This window comes from Borostomias antarcticus, assembly GCF_949987555.1.
Source record: "Borostomias antarcticus genome assembly, chromosome: 23".
NCBI lineage: Eukaryota > Metazoa > Chordata > Actinopteri > Stomiiformes > Stomiidae > Borostomias > Borostomias antarcticus.
In genome coordinates, this window is record NC_140256.1 from 14068645 (window position 1) to 14082459 (window position 13815).

General features: G+C 48.6%; 3 protein-coding genes across 3 annotated transcripts in view; 1 reads left to right on the forward strand and 2 right to left on the reverse strand.

Moving 5' to 3' along the window:
- LOC311324594 (zinc finger SWIM domain-containing protein 6-like) overlaps window positions 1-1476 on the reverse strand; it is a gene marked incomplete at both ends in the record, with an annotated part of 40200 nt that extends 38724 nt beyond the window's left edge. The window contains 1 exon segment of the mRNA XM_084457077.1: window positions 1053-1476. Within this exon segment, the coding sequence (XP_084313203.1) occupies window positions 1053-1476 (424 nt within the window).
- A 2121-nt stretch (window positions 1477-3597) lies between these two features.
- On the forward strand, window positions 3598-5577 carry smim15 (small integral membrane protein 15). The gene is made up of 2 exons (XM_084457625.1): window positions 3598-3664; window positions 4399-5577. Exon 2 carries the CDS (start codon window positions 4429-4431, stop codon window positions 4651-4653), a length of 225 nt encoding a protein of 74 aa, XP_084313751.1. The 5' UTR covers window positions 3598-3664; window positions 4399-4428; the 3' UTR covers window positions 4654-5577.
- Window positions 5578-5585: 8 nt separating this feature from the next.
- On the reverse strand, window positions 5586-8019 carry ndufaf2 (NADH:ubiquinone oxidoreductase complex assembly factor 2; the record flags this gene model as incomplete). The annotated part of the gene is made up of 3 exons (XM_084456857.1): window positions 5586-6392; window positions 7753-7793; window positions 8016-8019. The coding sequence occupies 3 exons, from the start codon at window positions 8017-8019 to the stop codon at window positions 6150-6152; spliced, it is 288 nt and encodes a 95-aa protein (XP_084312983.1). The 3' UTR covers window positions 5586-6149.
- Between the last annotated feature and the right edge of the window lie 5796 nt (window positions 8020-13815).

The window sequence follows — 13815 nt, forward strand, 5'->3', positions numbered from 1 at the left end:
CACTCTCACACACACACACACACACACACACACACACACACACACACACACACACACACACACACACACACACACACACACACACCTCATCGGTGGTGCCACACATCTGAGATAGCGTTGGTATTTAGCAGTAGCCCAGGCAACCCTTTAAATCTCCTGCTCGCGGAAACAAATAAGTCTAATGCTGAGGAATCTGGTAAACAGGCCAGATAGGAGCTAGTCTAGGGCTCCCATTGTGCACAAAAACACATTCTCCAAGCCCACAAGAGCGGTAGCTCAACCAAGAGATTGTTCAGAGGCAGCGCGGGGAGGGAGGGGGGGATCATGCATAAAATCATGTTTGCAGATTGCATTAGAATTCAGATGAACCGAAGAGGGTAATGGGATTAAAATCCTGAACCGTTTCCAAGGGTGGGGAGCCAGAGTGACAGCTGAGGCTATTGCACTGACGAATGCAGTGAAATATTGTGGCTCTGGCAAAGAGAAGCAAGGGGGGGTTGTTGTCTACAAGCCCGGGCTGCTCTTCCTGCCGATATTCCGTTCGGGAATGCAGCGCATGACTGTGCGTCCCTGGCAGCTCACCCTACTGCGTGTGCAATTTCATCTAGTCCCTTTTACCAGCTCGGAAAAAAATCTCTGAAAACGCAGGAAAGGATTTAAATCTCACAAAGGTGTTTGGCAAACAAATAGCAGCACTGTAGCTTTAAACTGCCTCCCTCCCCTCCCACCCTTTCTAAATATCTGCTATTTAGCCAGCGGTGAAAAGATATAGGGGGCTTTTGTCTGGTAACCCATTGGTGGGGGGACAGAAAGCTGGAAAGACGCACAAAAAATAGGAACAAACGAAGTGCCAAGCTGTCAATTGGTGGCTGGGGGCGGTTTAACCGTTCACTGAAAAATATACATTCCCATAAGTGAGTCAAAAAGATGAAGGCTGCATGCGCAGGAATTAAAAGCTGAAATGTAAGAGAGAGGTGGACTGGGTCTGTTATTTCCCGAACATAACCCTGATTCCCGGTAGCTTGGCTTTGTAGACAGACTAGGCTACTCACCGACTTGCAATACGTTGTCCACCCAGCCACCCTCCAACAGAGTGACACCCCGTAGGAAAGGCAGCTGGGTCTCGTCATTGTTGTCCCCGCTAGTCCCACTCTCCTCTCCCCCAGCGTTGAAAGAGGAATACATGCAGATCTCCTTCTCGCTTCTCGGGAAAGACCAGTACACAATCCGTCGCTGGACCGGTTCTGGAATCCTCTCGAATCGCTCCTCCACCCTCTGGAACGGCCACTTCTCCGCCACTCTGCGCGCCGCGATGTCGAGTAGCGATTCGGGGTTGTGCGTCTTTCCCGAGCCGCCGGGAGCAGAGCCCGGACCGCCGTACAGGACTCCTCCAGCCCGCTGGCCCTGCCTGCATGCCGGGTTGTACCCTGGCCGGCAGCAGAGCCGCTTGGCTGGAGGCTGGACTCGCTCCGCCATGATCGCACCGCTTCAACTTGCAGCGCAGTTCCTCTCCGATCATATACACGGGATAAGGAAGAGAAAAGGACACTCTCCAGCCGATTGTTTACCGTAGATGGAGAGACAAGCCTTATTTGGAATAGTGGGAGGGGCCTCCAAGTTCCGTGAAGTCCTTTGTGTTGTCAAATGAGCCGAGATGGGTGGGACTCTGGGCCGATGCCAGCGCACGAGTGGCACTAAAAAAGGAACTGGAGGCGGAATTCCCGAACGTCGGCAAATCCTTTGTGAAGCCATTCGGGAGCAAGAGGGCGGGGCTTAGCGGCCGAAAGCCTTTGAAGTTTGGTTCTTGTTTGAGTTTAAAGGCGGGGACTAATCCATGGGCGGTCTCATAGTTTCCCACAGGGGCATAAGGGGCAAGAGAGTTGAAATTTAGACGTATTTTCAAAAGAACTCTGCAACAACCGCAGGCTCTGCTCTTCTCAATAACATCACGAGGGTTGTTTTTCTTCAGTCCAAGGGGCTCTCGGCTAACTGTTTAGAAAGGGCGTGGGAGGAGGACCAGGCTATCTATCCTGTGACCGCAGTGGGATAGGCTTGCTTCCTACATTAACTGGACACACACACACACACACACACACACACACACACACACACACACACACACACACACACACACACACACACACACACACATTCAGTTTCATGCTTCATTGCTAAAGGTGTAAAATATTGCATGACAATGAAAATGGAAAAAAACACAAAAAAATATTCTAAATGATATGCAGTCAAAATAGATTGTAGGCTATAACAGCTTCTCCATCATCCAATCATTCCACTATTATACTGCAGGCTATGACGCTCCACTGTCTTTCCCCATATGCCAAGCTGCCAAGGATGCTTCTCTCTCTCTCTCTCTCTCTCTCTCTCTCTCTCTCTCTCTCTCTCTCTCACACACACACACACACACACACACACACACACACACGCACACACACACACAATGCACACACACACAACTGGGGTGGCTCCTTCCCTACACTGAACAAAAATCTAAATCAAAAACTCAAACAAAACAGTGTGGTGTGTGGTGTGTTTGCTTGTCTGCCTCTTCTGTCTGTTTCAAGTCGACCCCCATTCTCCTGTCCCCTGTGTGGAGATGGATGGCCTTTGAACCACTCTGAAACTGATCCATGCCTTATGGTCGCAGCAGATGTGAGCTAACCTGATATAGTTTCAATACTTCCTCACAGGAAATTCAGAAAGCCAGCAGGTTCTTTAATATGATATTCTCTCATAATCAGCATGTTCTGAAATTAAGGTTGTTGACTAGTAGTGGAACTGTCCTCCTCAACTATCTCGTCTCTATTTCTCTATATAGATTTGTTGGTTGTTTTGTCTATGTGATGTAGGCCTATGTAAACAGCAGGGACCACAATGGAAATAAGTCAATGACTTTCTTGTGTTTATCTCTACTTTTTAAAATGCATGTAATGTATTTTATTTTATTGAGTCGAAATAAACTACTAAAACTTTGAATTGATAAAACTTGTCTATTGCTATCAATGTTAGTCAAATCAAACTTTATTTATACAGCACATTCCTACATAAAGACACTGATACTACCCCTAATTTTCCAGAGGGAAGGGAAAAAAATAGTTCACCCATTTGAGCCAATGGGAGAGCTTTAAAAATCCTTATCTTACCTCTATCAACGAGATGATCAAGCAAGCTCCTGGAAAATGTCTAATTATTAGCCATATATAAGAAAATATCACAGAGCACATATGAATAGCATAAATACATTTAAGAAACGAAACAAAAAAAAAACACATATTTTACCTGAATGGTAAGAAACTGTAACCCATTATACACACGCCACATAATAAGACACTGAACATAAAACACTGTAGATATTTCTATAACTGTTGTATTTTCAAAAAAGGACCTCTAATCTATTGATTAATATTTAATGTTCACATTTAAAAACAATAGAGGTATAAAAATAGTCGAATTTGTTATGTTATTGGTGTTCCTAGAGGTTCCACTTTCCACGGACTGACCAGCCTGACAACAGCCATAGAACTACAACTCCCTTTTTCCCCAGTGAACGTTACACGTCATAACCAATCGCGAGTTGCGACGCGACTTCCTAGTAGTGCCACAGTGCTAGATCAGTGTGGGATAAAAAATACCAAATCTCCGTTAGGTGAGTATGTCTTAGGCCAACTTAATTTACTACAATTACATAGTATTTAAAATACGCTTCTCTTTGTGCGATGTTTGCTAATTCTTTCCGGTGGGGTCGAGTCGACTGTAACGTTACAGCAGCTAGCTGACTTTATAAGTTGGGCCGACGATGCTTTCTTAGCTACAAATCATTACTGCTTATCTCTGACACTGAGTTTCACAACTAGTGAAATAATACCAGTGGGTAGTAAGGAGGCAAATATTAATTCATCTTTGACGTTACTGTAACGCAAATTAGTTAGCCTAACCTTTTCGCCGGATTAGCCAGATAGCTAAATTACCCACGACTAGTTAGCTACTAGTTAATTAACGATTTATGAATTCAAATCCGTAAATTGAGCTGGACTGTCTGTCTGCATCCAACGACTTCACTGAAACAGCAATCTGGATGTCTTGACAGCTTGAATGTGCAATGAATGCTTCCTGACAGGGCGATATAGCCCTACCGCCCTGGACCAGGTCTAGTGAACAGTAGAGGCCTGGAAGTTAAGTCATTACTTAGACTCGATTTAAAATAGGAACTACTGTAAACAGAGCTAGTAATTTATGTAAAAAAAAGTAGCCTACTCATTTTACCCTGTGCTGCTAAATTCAATATTGTTTGTGCATTGTTTGTGAATCAATTCAATTCATATCTTCAAGGGAAACATTTGTTTTGAGGCGATCGCCATTCATCCTGTCTGCTCTATCCAGGCCTGATTGGAGTTGCCGTTGGTGATCAGGATGATTGATGTGCGGGCATGGGCGGAGTACGTGGTGGAGTGGGCGGCCAAAGACCCGTATGGCTTCCTGACCACAGTCATCCTGGCTCTCACCCCCCTGTTCATCGCCAGCGCCCTGCTGTCCTGGAAACTGGCCAAGATGATTGAGGCACGAGACCGCGAGCAGAAGAAGAAGCAGAAACGACAGGAGAACATCGCCAAGGCCAAGAGGGCGAAGAAAGACTGAGTAGGGAGTTAGGGAGGGATGACAAGGAAGATAGAGGAGAGGATGGTCACCGCCAAGCTCAGTGCTCTCCTCACGTCACACCCCATCCACCACTGCCCCCCGAGCCCCAGCGTAGGCCCACCGCCCCCCCAGCCCCAGCGTAGGCCCACCGCCCCCCCAGCCCCAGCGTAGGCCCAACGCCCCCCCGTCATGTCCAGATAGGAGGGACAGCCTCTTCAGAGCGGGGAGGCGTGTGTTGGAGGGGGGGGGGGGGGGGTCCTGCAGGACTGTTGTCAGCAGAGGACAGTGAACATTGGTCAGATCCCCTGACTGGTGGTTTGGTGGTGTTGCAGTACCTTGCATTCCATTTGGAACAACTCCACTCCAATGGTTCAACTCCAGTTCTATACTCTGGTTTACTCTCGTTTGCTCCAATTGGAGTCACTAATGAAATATTGGAATGTTTTTTTTTTTTAATTAATAAAAGTTGTTTATGAAAGATAACACTTCAATCTGTTTACAGTACATCTTTAAGTATTTTATATCAACAATTGTGTGGTAGGTCTGTACTTTGGTATTTAGCATCATAAGCCCTGTTATGAGGTTAAGATCATATACAATGGTCCAATCTTGAGATACTGTATTAGTACTACTGGTAGTAGTACACAATGGATCTATGAGCGTATTAAGGCCCATGCTCAAGAGCACAATGGATCTCTATGGGCATGTATTATGTCCATAGTGATCCATTGTGTACTTAGCTGTGTCATGAGCATTGAGCACTAATATCGCAAGAGTGCAGTCAGTCGAAGTTTTTATATATGGACTGTTGTATATGATCGTAAATAACCGCATAACAGGGCTTGATGCTAAATACCAAAGTACTAATTTAATATACACTACTTCATGTAAAGCCTGAAACAATGGGGGGTTTACCACACTGATTTACAATTGAAAATTTCTTGTTCAATAAACTTGTTTTGGTTTATTATGTTGTCTCCTCAAAATGCTCTCAGGAGTATCAATGAGTATGCTGTAAGAAATTACGCCTTGACATGTAGAAAATATGTTATTTATTTAGTAAAAGTAAAATTTTGCCTACACAGCACAGCTCTATTATGGCTGATATCAATTTCAAATATGTTGTTTTTTAGGCTGTAACAGTTTTTCATTAAATTAAAAGCTTTATTTCTGTACTGACCTGGGAGTAGATTCCAGATAAATAATATAACGACAATGAAAATGACGTCATGCATTACAGAATAATAATACTTTATTTCTACGTCAGCAGCACCACAACAGCTCACGTTGGTTTGCATCATTAGGAACCAAGCCCCCCTAGTTCTGATCATGTTCTCTTTGCTTGAAGGAACCATGGCGATGGCTAAGGAGCCAGACCGCTGCTTCACTTAACCTTCCATCAACAGCCCTGTTCCATTCACTTATTCCTGCTCCGAACACTAGGGCGTGTGTGTGTGTGTAGAATATGTCTCCAAAGCACATTTGTCCCTGCATGCCTATTTCTTGGCGTTGGGCATCCAGGATCCTGGCTGGAATGTGTTGGCGGTACTGACAGGCTCTTGACTGACTTCCTGTTGGCCAAAGCTGGTGGCGGAGGCGTGGCCCTTGACCAGGGTCTGGGGGGGGTGCGCCACCAGGCCCTCCTTGTACTCCTCCGCCTGCAGCGCCAGCTCCCGCTCCTCCACCTCCCTGGCCTTCTGCTTGATCTGCTCCCTGTAGCGCTCGTTCTTCAGCAGCTCCTGGGGGGGAATAGCCACACACACATCATCCATTATTCACTCAACATTAAGGGCTATTTGCTCAATCAACTGCAGTATTGGACACTGTAAAAGGGTAATTAGCGACAAAATACATTTTGAAATACATTTAATGGGTTATTCTAACACAGAAATGTTCAGTTCACCAGGCAGTGGCTCTCTACATATAAGGCTGAAGCTAATGTCCAGCGGCGTTGCTTTTCCTTCACACTCAGAGCCAGGGAGAGAAGCCTGGATGGGCGGCTGCTATGCGCTGGCACAACTGAGGGGCTGGAAAAGAGAGGGGAGGATCACGGCCAGAAAGCCCTGCTTTGGGGAGGGAGACAAACATACTGAGCCGCTTTTCCAGCCTGTTAATGACAGGATTTAATCCAATCAATTTATGTCGACTTGGACCGGGACGAGAGCAAGTGTGGCAAGGGGGAGTGTTTGTGTGTGTGTGGGGTTGGGGGGGGGGGAGTGTGTGTGTGTGTGGGGTTGGGGGGGGAGTGTTTGTGTGCGTGTGGGGTTGGGGGGGGGGTTGGCCACACCACCACGGTCCAGCTGTTGGTGATTGCGACTGGGCGGACGAACAGGAGGCAGAAAATTGGAATCTAATGTTCTGGCAACCATAAGGCGGGGATGGCATTGGCCCCTGGCCTACAGAGCTCAGAGCTGCCCACGCCTCACTAGTTGCCTTCCAAGGGCTTTCCCATGGCCTCCCTTTCACTGGCAAACTATCTCCCATTCTCCCACTGAAAAAGGCTTCACACACAGGCACGCACGCACGCACTCGCGCGCACACACACACACACACACACACACACACACACACACACACACACACACACACACACACACACACACACACACACACACACACACACACACACACACACACAGTGAGAAGCCGATGAGAGCTGTACATCCAGTCAACTGCTAGAACCAGACACTCCTGAACCAGACACTCCTGAACCAGACACTCGTGACAGCAAAACATTCTCTTCAAATAAAGGAAGTAACTAAACTAGGACTTGGGAGGCAGAGAAAAGCGAAAGAAAGAAAGAAAGAAAGAAAGAAAGAAAGAAAGAAAGAAAGAAAGAAAGAAAGAAAGAAAGAAAGAAAGAAAGAAAGAAAGAAAGAAAGAAAGAAAGAAAGAAAGAAAGAAAGAAAGAAAGAAAGAAAGAAAGAAAGAAAGAAAGAAAGAAAGAAAGAAAGAAAGAAAGAAAGAAAGAAAGAAAGAAAGAAAGAAAGAAAGAAAGAAAGAAAGAAAGAAAGAAAGAAAGAAAGAAAAAGAAAGAAATCAAATGAAAAAGGTTGTTGTTTTTGTTGTTCCTCCAGACGGGGGGGAGGGGTGACGCACCTCCAGAGACGGGGGCTGCTTCCGTCTGCCTCGGATCCAAGCTGGAGGAGGAAAGAGATCACAGTTACAACACACACACACACACACACAGTACAGTATTTCAAACAAAACCAGAAGTCTAATTTTGAAGTTGCCGTGGTAACAATGCAGTAACACACAAAGAGCTACACCGGTGATTGAGTAACGAAACAGATGCCAACATGATCACACAAGCCTAACATGGTTTGACTAAGACCACATCACTGAAATGCCTCTAGATCTACACATTGTAATGGTCCTTGTGAATGCATAATATGTGGTCCTTGGTTAGTGATGGAGGGATTGGCATGGTGACAAATATCCCCTGCCAACATAAATAGCAGTGCCAGTATGCTCTATGCTCCCCCTCTGATCTGCTCTATGCTCTATGCTCCCCCTCTGATCTGCTCTATGCTCCCCCTCTGATCTGCTCTATGCTCTATGCTCCCCCTCTGATCTGCTCTATGCTCCCCCTCTGATCTGCTCTATGCTCCCACTCTGATCTGCTCTATGCTCCCCCTCTGATCTGCTCTATGCTCCCACTCTGATCTGCTCTATGCTCTCCCTCTAATCTGCCAGTTCTAGAGAGTGAACCCCTCTAATCTGCCAGTTCTAGAGAGTGAACCCCTCTGATCAGGCCAGTTCTAGAGAGTGAACCCCTCTGATCTGCCAGTTCTAGAGAGTGAACCCCTCTAATCTGCCAGTTCTAGAGAGTGAACCCCTCTAATCTGCCAGTTCTAGAGAGTGAACCCCTCTGATCTGCCAGTTCTAGAGAGTGAACCCCTCTGATCTGCCAGTTCTAGAGAGTGAACCCCTCTGATCTGCCAGTTCTAGAGAGTGAACCCCTCTGATCTGCCAGTTCTAGAGAGTGAACCCCTCTGATCAGGCCAGTTCTAGAGAGTGAACCCCTCTGATCTGCCAGTTCTAGAGAGTGAACCCCTCTGATCTGCCAGTTCTAGAGAGTGAACCCCTCTGATCAGGCCAGTTCTAGAGAGTGAACCCCTAGCGAAGTTTCACAGTGACACTGATCATCTTCCCTCCTTTCCAGTCTTACAGTAGATAAACATACTCTCTCTCTCCCTCAGCCTCAATCTGTCTTTCTCTCTCCTACGGAATCTGAGTTCTTTCCATCTTCCAGCTGCTTCTATTTCAGGGATCTCTCTTCTGGCAGAGAGGGCTGTGAAGAGGACCAGCGCTGGAGAGGAGGGGGGAGCACCACAGAGAGGGCTGTGAAGAGGACCAGCGCTGGAGAGGAGGGGGGAGCACCACAGAGAGGGCTGTGAAGAGGACCAGCGCTGGAGAGGAGGGGGGAGCACCACAGAGAGGGCTGTGAAGAGGACCAGCGCTGGAGAGGAGGGGGGAGCACCACAGAGAGGGCTGTGAAGAGGACCAGCGCTGGAGAGGAGGGGGGAGCACCACAGAGAGGGCTGTGAAGAGGACCAGCGCTGGAGAGGAGGGGGGAGCACCACAGAGAGGGCTGTGAAGAGGACCAGCGCTGGAGAGGAGGGAGGAGCACCACAGAGAGGGCTGTGAAGAGGACCAGCGCTGGAGAGGAGGGGGGAGCACCACAGAGAGGGCTGTGAAGAGGACCAGCGCTGGAGAGGAGGGGGGAGCACCACAGAGAGGGCTGTGAAGAGGACCAGCGCTGGAGAGAAGGGGGGAGCAGCACAGAGAGGGCTGTGAAGAGGACCAGCGCTGGAGAGGAGGGGGGAGCACCACAGAGAGGGCTGTGAAGAGGACCAGCGCTGGAGAGGAGGGGGGAGCACCACAGAGAGGGCTGTGAAGAGGACCAGCGCTGGAGAGAAGGGGGGAGCACCACAGAGAGGGCTGTGAAGAGGACCAGCGCTGGAGAGGAGGGGGGAGCACCACAGAGAGGGCTGTGAAGAGGACCAGCGCTGGAGAGGAGGGGGGAGCACCACAGAGAGGGCTGTGAAGAGGACCAGCGCTGGAGAGGAGGGGGGAGCACCACAGAGAGGGCTGTGAAGAGGACCAGCGCTGGAGAGGAGGGGGGAGCACCACAGAGAGGGCTGTGAAGAGGACCAGCGCTGGAGAGGAGGGGGGAGCACCACAGCCTTTTCAAGCTTCAATTGTTGAGCTTTCATTCCGCCTTGTCATTCTGTATAAACGGTACCGACACAGAACGGGGGGTTATTGTGTTGCGTGTCCGGGCCGTCAGCGGGGGTACAGTAGTCTCAGAGCCAGAGCCACCTCTGTGTGAATATGACAGTGCGCATGGCCAGACAGGGGTGTGACATTTTAATGATTTTCCAATGAGAAGAGAGTTGGGAGAAACAACGTGCCCCTTTCTCAAAATGAAAGCTAGAAAGGAGAGCACAGGCGCATTCATGCATGTTGTTAGTGTAACTTGTTTGTTAGTGTAACTAACAAATGGAAAAGGAAATTATAAAAATCACACACCAGTTTATATGTAATAGCTTACCACAGGATCCAGGCTAAGAAAATTAAAAATGTCCTGATAGTGAATGAGAATCAGGTATTATTTTGTTTTACAAGCATAAAAAGATGTTTGCTTAAACAGCAAATAAATAAAGTTGATATCTATGTAAAGCTAATTTGACTCCTCACTGTAACAAAGAGAAAAAAAAACAACCCACCTTGGTCAGGATTCAAACACGGGTCTACATATTACTACTGCATACATATTACTACTGCAACAGCTTTACCATTTGTCCACCGGGCAGGACAGTAAACTTGGCAGAAGATGTAAAGATGAAGTCAAGGAAAATAGTCTAAGAAATGGCCACGTTTTGTTTTCAATTCGTGTATCTGCCCAGTGATTCAGGAAGCATATCTATATGTAATACCACAGGATCCAGGCTAAGAAAACGTTGCGCACGTTAGTGTTTATCTGATTTGTGGCCAGGATGGAGGATATATTTTCAGTTGGGTGTGTTATTTCATTTGTTCGTTATTTAGCAGGACTACACAAACCACCAGAGCGATCTTCAGGAAGCTCGGTGGAGGGGTGTAGCATGGGCCAACCTAGAACCCATTACATTCTGGAGCGGATCCGAATTACACAAATAAAATGAAAACAAAATGTTGCCATACTTGGACCATTACCCCTCACTTCATCTTCACGTCTTCTGCCAGGTTTATCGTACTACCCGTTTTCTTTTTTTACGATGGCTCTCCTTTATAATGAGGACACAATTCAGCTTTAGATAGATAGATATTTATTTGCTGTTTTTGCAAACAAAATTATCTTATATATACATGTAAAACAAGATAATATCTGACTCATGACAAACAAATCAGATAAACACTGACTGTATTAGGAAAAGCTACATTCTCTTAGCCTGGATCATGTGGTATTACATATAAATCATATGCTATATTATTGCATTATGAAGAACAAACTATTGATCAATTCATTATGCTAACAATACTCGGACATCCTTTCGTTCAATCTCCTGATCTTATTTTCTACAGTTCTCAGATCTCTGGTTCTCTAAACTGGTTAATCCAGGTTCTCTAACCTGGCAGAAGACGGAAGGATGAAGTGAAGGGAAATGGTCCAAGTATGGACAGTTTTTTTTCTTTTAATTTGTGTATCCGCCCAGTGATTCGGATCTGCTCCAAAATGTAATGGTTCTAAGTTGGCCCATACTAAACCCCTAATCCTGCTAAAGAACGAACAAACAAAATAACAAACACACGTGACTGAAAATATATTCCTCCGCCCTGGCAGTCATGAAGGCAACAAGCCAAGGAGAGACCAAGGAGAGACCGAGAAGAGTCCGAGGGGAGACCGAGGGGAGACCGAGGAGAGACCGAGGGGAGACCGAGAGGAGACCGAGGAGAAACCCGAGGGGAGACCGAGGGGAGACCGAGGAGAGACCGAGGAGAGACAGAGGAGAGACCGAGGAGAAACCCGAGGGGAGACAGAGGAGAGACCGAGGGGAGACCGAGGGGAGACCGAGGAGAAACCCGAGGGGAGACCGAGGAGAGACCGAGGAGAAACCTGAGGGGAGACAGAGGAGAGACCGAGGAGAAACCTGAGGGGAGACAGAGGAGAGACCGAGGGGAGTCCGAGGGGAGACCGAGGGGAGACCGAGGAGAAACCCGAGGGGAGACCGAGGAGAGACAGAGGAGAGACCGAGGGGAGACCGAGGAGAAACCGAGGGGAGACCGAGGAGAGACCGAGAAGAGACCGAGGAGAGACCGAGGAGAGACCGAGGGGAGACCGAGGAGAGACCGAGGAGAGACCGAGAAGAGACCGAGGAGAAACCCGAGGGGAGACAGAGGAGAGACCGAGGGGAGACCGAGGGGAGACCGAGGGGAGACCGAGGAGAAACCCGAGGGGAGACAGAGGAGAGACCGAGGAGAAACCCGAGGGGAGACAGAGGAGAGACCGAGGAGAAACCCGAGGGGAGACCGAGGGGAGACCGAGGGGAGACCGAGGGGAGACAGAGGAGAGACCGAGGGGAGACCGAGGGGAGACAGAGGAGAGACCGAGGGGAGACCGAGGGGAGACAGAGGAGAGACCGAGGGGAGACAGAGGAGAGACCGAGGAGAAACCTGAGGGGAGACAGAGGAGAGACCGAGGGGAGACAGAGGAGAGACCGAGGGGAGACCGAGGGGAGTCCGCAGGCAGCACAATAAAAAAAAAGCTTATTTTTCTTGCTAAACATGCATCGTCTAGCCCACATTGTCCATCTACTGCGGATGCACCCTTGTTTTTATTGCAGTGTTTGATTAAAATGTCTTAGTAATCCGCAAAGTCTGATTGTTAATTAGTTGTGTCAATTATGTTTTTATCACCGGTCAATCAAAGTTTACAGTTATAAATGTAACCTCAGCTGTATGGCTCCACACGCAGGAGGAAGTCTATTCAGTAATCCCACACGTTTTGGTCACTCAAACAACTAGGAATTAATTTACTTATAAACTTACTAAGACAATTTCGGGTTTAAGATGGGATCAGGTCCATGAATGCAGCCAAGCCTGCGTCTCATACAGCCTGGTCTCTGTGTGACTAGTCTCACTGGCTGAATGAGGGGCCTTCTAAAGGCAATACAGAGGGATGGGATCTGAGTAAAAAAGGCTAGATAGATCAGGGGGGGATGAAAGAGAGAAGGAAAGAGAGAGAGGGATAGAGGGAGAGAGAGGGAGAGAGAGGGAGAGAGAGGGAGAGAGAGAGAGGGAGAGAGAGGGAAAGAGAGAGAGGGAGAGAGAGGGAGCGAGAGAAAGAGGGAAGGAGAGAGGGAGAGAAAGAGAGAGGGAGAGAGAGGGAGCGAGAGAGAGGGAGGAGAGGGGGAGGGAGAGAGGGAGGGACAGAGAGAGAGAGAGGGAGCGAGAGAGGGGGAAAGAGAGAGAGGGAAAGAGAGAGAGAGGGAAAGAGAGAGAGGGAAGGAGAGAGGGAGCGAGAGAGAGGGAGGGTTTCCCAGCTCTCTTTCCCTCCTGCAGGCAGGGGTTCTGGGCCTCTTTCATCCTGTTCTTATTTGCATGCTGATGAATATGTATGAGGGGAAGGAGAGGCAGGAGGAGGCGTGAAGGAGGGGCAGGAGGAGGCGTGAAGGAGAGGCAGTAGGAGGCGTGAAGGAGAGGCAGGAGGAGGCGTGAAGGAGAGGCAGTAGGAGGCGTGAAGGAGAGGCAAGGAGGAGGCGTGAAGGAGAGGCAGTAGGAGGCGTGAAGGAGAGGCAGGAGGAGGCGTGAAGGAGAGGCAGGAGGAGGCGTGAAGGAGAGGCAGGAGGAGGCGTGAAGGAGAGGCAGGAGGAGGCGTGAAGGAGAGGCAGGAGGAGGCGTGAAGGAGAGGCAGGAGGAGGCGTGAAGGAGAGGCAGGAGGAGGCGTGAAGGAGAGGCAGAAGTAGGCGTGAAGGAGAGGCAGGAGGAGGCGTGAAGGAGAGGCAGGAGGAGGCGTGAAGGAGAGGCAGGAGGAGGCGTGAAGGAGAGGCAGGAGGAGGCAGTGAAGGAGAGGCAGGAGGAGGCGTGAAGGAGAGGCAGGAGGAGGCGTGAAGGAGAGGCAGGAGGAGGCGTGAAGGAGAGGCAGTAGGAGGCGTGAAGGGAGAGGCAGGAGAGGCG

Coding starts and splice junctions, on each gene's coding strand:
- smim15 (XM_084457625.1), top strand. CDS start 4,429: ATGATTGATGTGCGGGCATGGGCGGAGTACGTGGTGGAGTGGGCGGCC.